The 3141-nt window shown below is 39.8% G+C and overlaps 1 protein-coding gene across 1 annotated transcript; it reads left to right on the forward strand.

Moving 5' to 3' along the window:
* Positions 1-423: 423 nt before the first annotated feature.
* On the forward strand, positions 424-2353 carry LOC145412444 (carbohydrate sulfotransferase 11-like). The gene is made up of 3 exons (XM_080282329.1): positions 424-620; positions 1624-1833; positions 2125-2353. The coding sequence occupies exons 1-3, from the start codon at positions 424-426 to the stop codon at positions 2351-2353; spliced, it is 636 nt and encodes a 211-aa protein (XP_080138455.1).
* Positions 2354-3141: the final 788 nt, after the last annotated feature.

A 3141-nucleotide genomic window follows, 5' to 3' on the forward strand; every position in this document is an offset into this window, starting at 1 on the left:
AACAACACCGCCATTATAGAGTCCAAGAAATGGTACAAGTGAGTCAGATTTTGTTCAATATACTGTATTTTCGTCAGTTAAGGGGACCGCAGCACCTAAGTGTATTTCGGAGTTTGCCACGTTAAATGTTCTCATGTATGTTATTTACGAGTATACAAGCATTATCGGTATTAAAACAATGTGAGGAGGACAATATAGAACACTGAGATGGACGTACTTTGGATGAATCGCTAAGAAGGAGGTGCTTAAAGCAGCCTAAGCTGGACACAAAATGGGTCTTTCAATGTAGTTTAAGTTGGAACAGATTTATACCTAACGACTGCGTAAGGGTTACAAAGGTAGATATATAACCATTAAGAGAGAGAGAGAGAGAGGGAGAGGGGAGAAACCAGACATCCATTCTCGCGTGTCTTCTCCAGAATGATGGATGTCCTGAAACCCGACTGGGAGAGGTACCGGCAGATCACAGCTTCCCTCAACTACAGCCGGGTTCTGATGGCCCGGGAACCCTTACAGAGGCTGCTGTCCGCCTACCGTAACCGCATCGAAGACCAGACTCAGTATAGTGGCCAGGCCCGCCTCTACGCACCGCGCATTTTCCGCACCATCAGGAGGGTCAGGTGCGATTGGGGGGGGGATGTCCTTTATTCGTGCTGTTTTCGTTAATTGGTCTGTGTTCGTGTTATTCAGGTTAATTTTCCTTTTCTCGTGCTGTTCTGGTTAATTGTCCCTTATTTGTGCTATCCTGGTTTTCTTATTTTGTGTTATTCTTGTTAATTCTCCTTTATTTGTGTTGTTTTAGCTAATTGTCCCATGCTCATGTTTTTGTGATTAATTGCCCTTTGTTCATGTTGATGTGGTTAATTGTCCTTTATTCACGTTGTTGTGGTTAATTATCCTTTGTTCGTTTTATTCTGGTTAATCGTCCGTCTTTCTTGTTATTCTGGTAAATTACTCTTTACTCGTGCTAATCTGGTTAATTCTTTATTTTTAATATTCAGTTTAATTGTTCTTTAGTCGTGCTAATCTGGTTTATTGGCCTTTATTCATGTAATTCTGGATAGTTATCCTTTATTCATGCTATTCTTGTTAATTGCAGACGATTCTGGTGCTGAGAGGGACGCCTTCTTGTGGTGGCACTGATATAACCATGCTGCTCCACTGCACGGTTACACAAACGTCCCTCATGTCCCTTCCTATCCCCCCAGAAGAGGATGATGAACTGCACAAGGAGGACAACTTCAGCTTACAGTCCACTGTGTTCACATTCAGATGAACCTGAGATTACTACAGCAACAACAACAACTACTGCTACTACCACTACCACTACTGCTGCTGCTACATATTAATAATAATAATAATAATAATAATAATAATAATAATGACGATTCAATGATGATTTGCGCATATATATATATATATATATATATATATATATATATATATATATATATATATATATATATATATATATATATATATATATATATATATATATAAACTGGAGAAGTTACAACCTCCATTAACACTTTCTCCTCTAGTTCGCTGCATTCCAGAAATCGTGTAAAACTCTGTATTGTAGATTGATGGTGACGATTATTTCTTAACCACACCTCCCGTCAGATACTCCTCGAGAGACCTGTTCCACGCCAACGGGACCCTGAAAATTGTGCCCACCTTTCGCGAATTCGTCAGGTACCTGGTCATAACGCCACCAGAGAAGTACGATCCTCACTGGCGACCCATCCACCTCCTCTGTGCAGTCTGCCAGGCCAACTACACCGCCGTCGTCCACACCGAGACCTTTCCAGAGGATATGCATTACATTATGAAGTTAGTGTGGCTGTATTACGCAAACTCGATTTATCTCTTACGTTCAGATCCCTCGACTTCTCTGTGGAACACTCACACAGCCAACGTTCACACGGAAACATTTGAGAATATACATTACAATAGGAAGTTAGTTCTGCAAGAATATGCAAACGATATTTATCCATTGTTTTCTCTGTTGCCAGGTAATCATGTGGCCTGTTGAGTAACTCATCGGTGTGTATGTTTGTGCGTGTTTGTGTCCCTTCCTACATTATCCTCCACTCCTCTCTTGAACGACTTCTTCTTCAACAGGAAGACTGGCCTGAGTACCAAGATAGACGAGAAACTGATGTACACCGAGAACAACAAGGGTCGCGGCAACACCCAGGACCTGCTGGTAACTTATTACTCTATGTTGGAGCCGCGTGTCCTCGAACAGATCGCTCGAGTCTACAAGAAGGACTTTATATTGCTTGGCTACGACCCCACTAGCTTCCTTAACCTCATCTCGCCTAACATCACGATCGACTGGAAAGGATAAGGTTGATGGTACTTATAAGATAGAGAATTTTATATGCAGTCAGCCAGTGTTACACATGAACCCTTTTTTTTTTAAACAAGAAACGGGGAACGTGCGCGCGCGCACACACACACACACACACACACACACACACCTCTCTCTCTCTCTCTCTCTCTCTCTCTCTCTCCCTATATATATATATATATATATATATATATATATATATATATATGTATGTTACCCCCTGTTTATGAAACTGCCCAGTTCATGAACTGGGCAATAAATCTGCCCAATTTGTGAACTGACCATTCTGACTCTGCAGTTCATGGATCTAACCTAATCTAACGAAACCTTACACAAATTCCTTACTAGAATATGTGCAAGACGTTTACATAAGATAATTTTTTCCTTTATATATTGCTGTGTGCTGTTCCATGAAATGGAGAGTCATAATGCTCAGTTCACATTTTGGGCAGATTTATTGCCCAATTCTTGAACTGGGCAATTTCATAAACGGGGCGTAACACACACACACACACACACACACACACACACACACACACATATATATATATATATATATATATATATATATATATATATATATATATATATATATATTCAAACTTTCTGTTTTGTTGGAATTACAGAAATTACAGTAAAACTTCAAATTTCCCAGCTGTCAACCCATGGATTGCATACCTTGCCCATGATATATGAATGTCCAGGGTTTTCCGTCAAGACATCCATATTAATTCTTGTCATAGAGAATTATCATAATCTGAGGTGATTTATATAAAAAAATATAC

The sequence above is a fragment of the Coenobita brevimanus genome, chromosome 93, assembly GCF_032717465.1.
Source record: "Coenobita brevimanus isolate Jiangsu-jjx chromosome 93, ASM3271746v2, whole genome shotgun sequence".
NCBI lineage: Eukaryota > Metazoa > Arthropoda > Malacostraca > Decapoda > Coenobitidae > Coenobita > Coenobita brevimanus.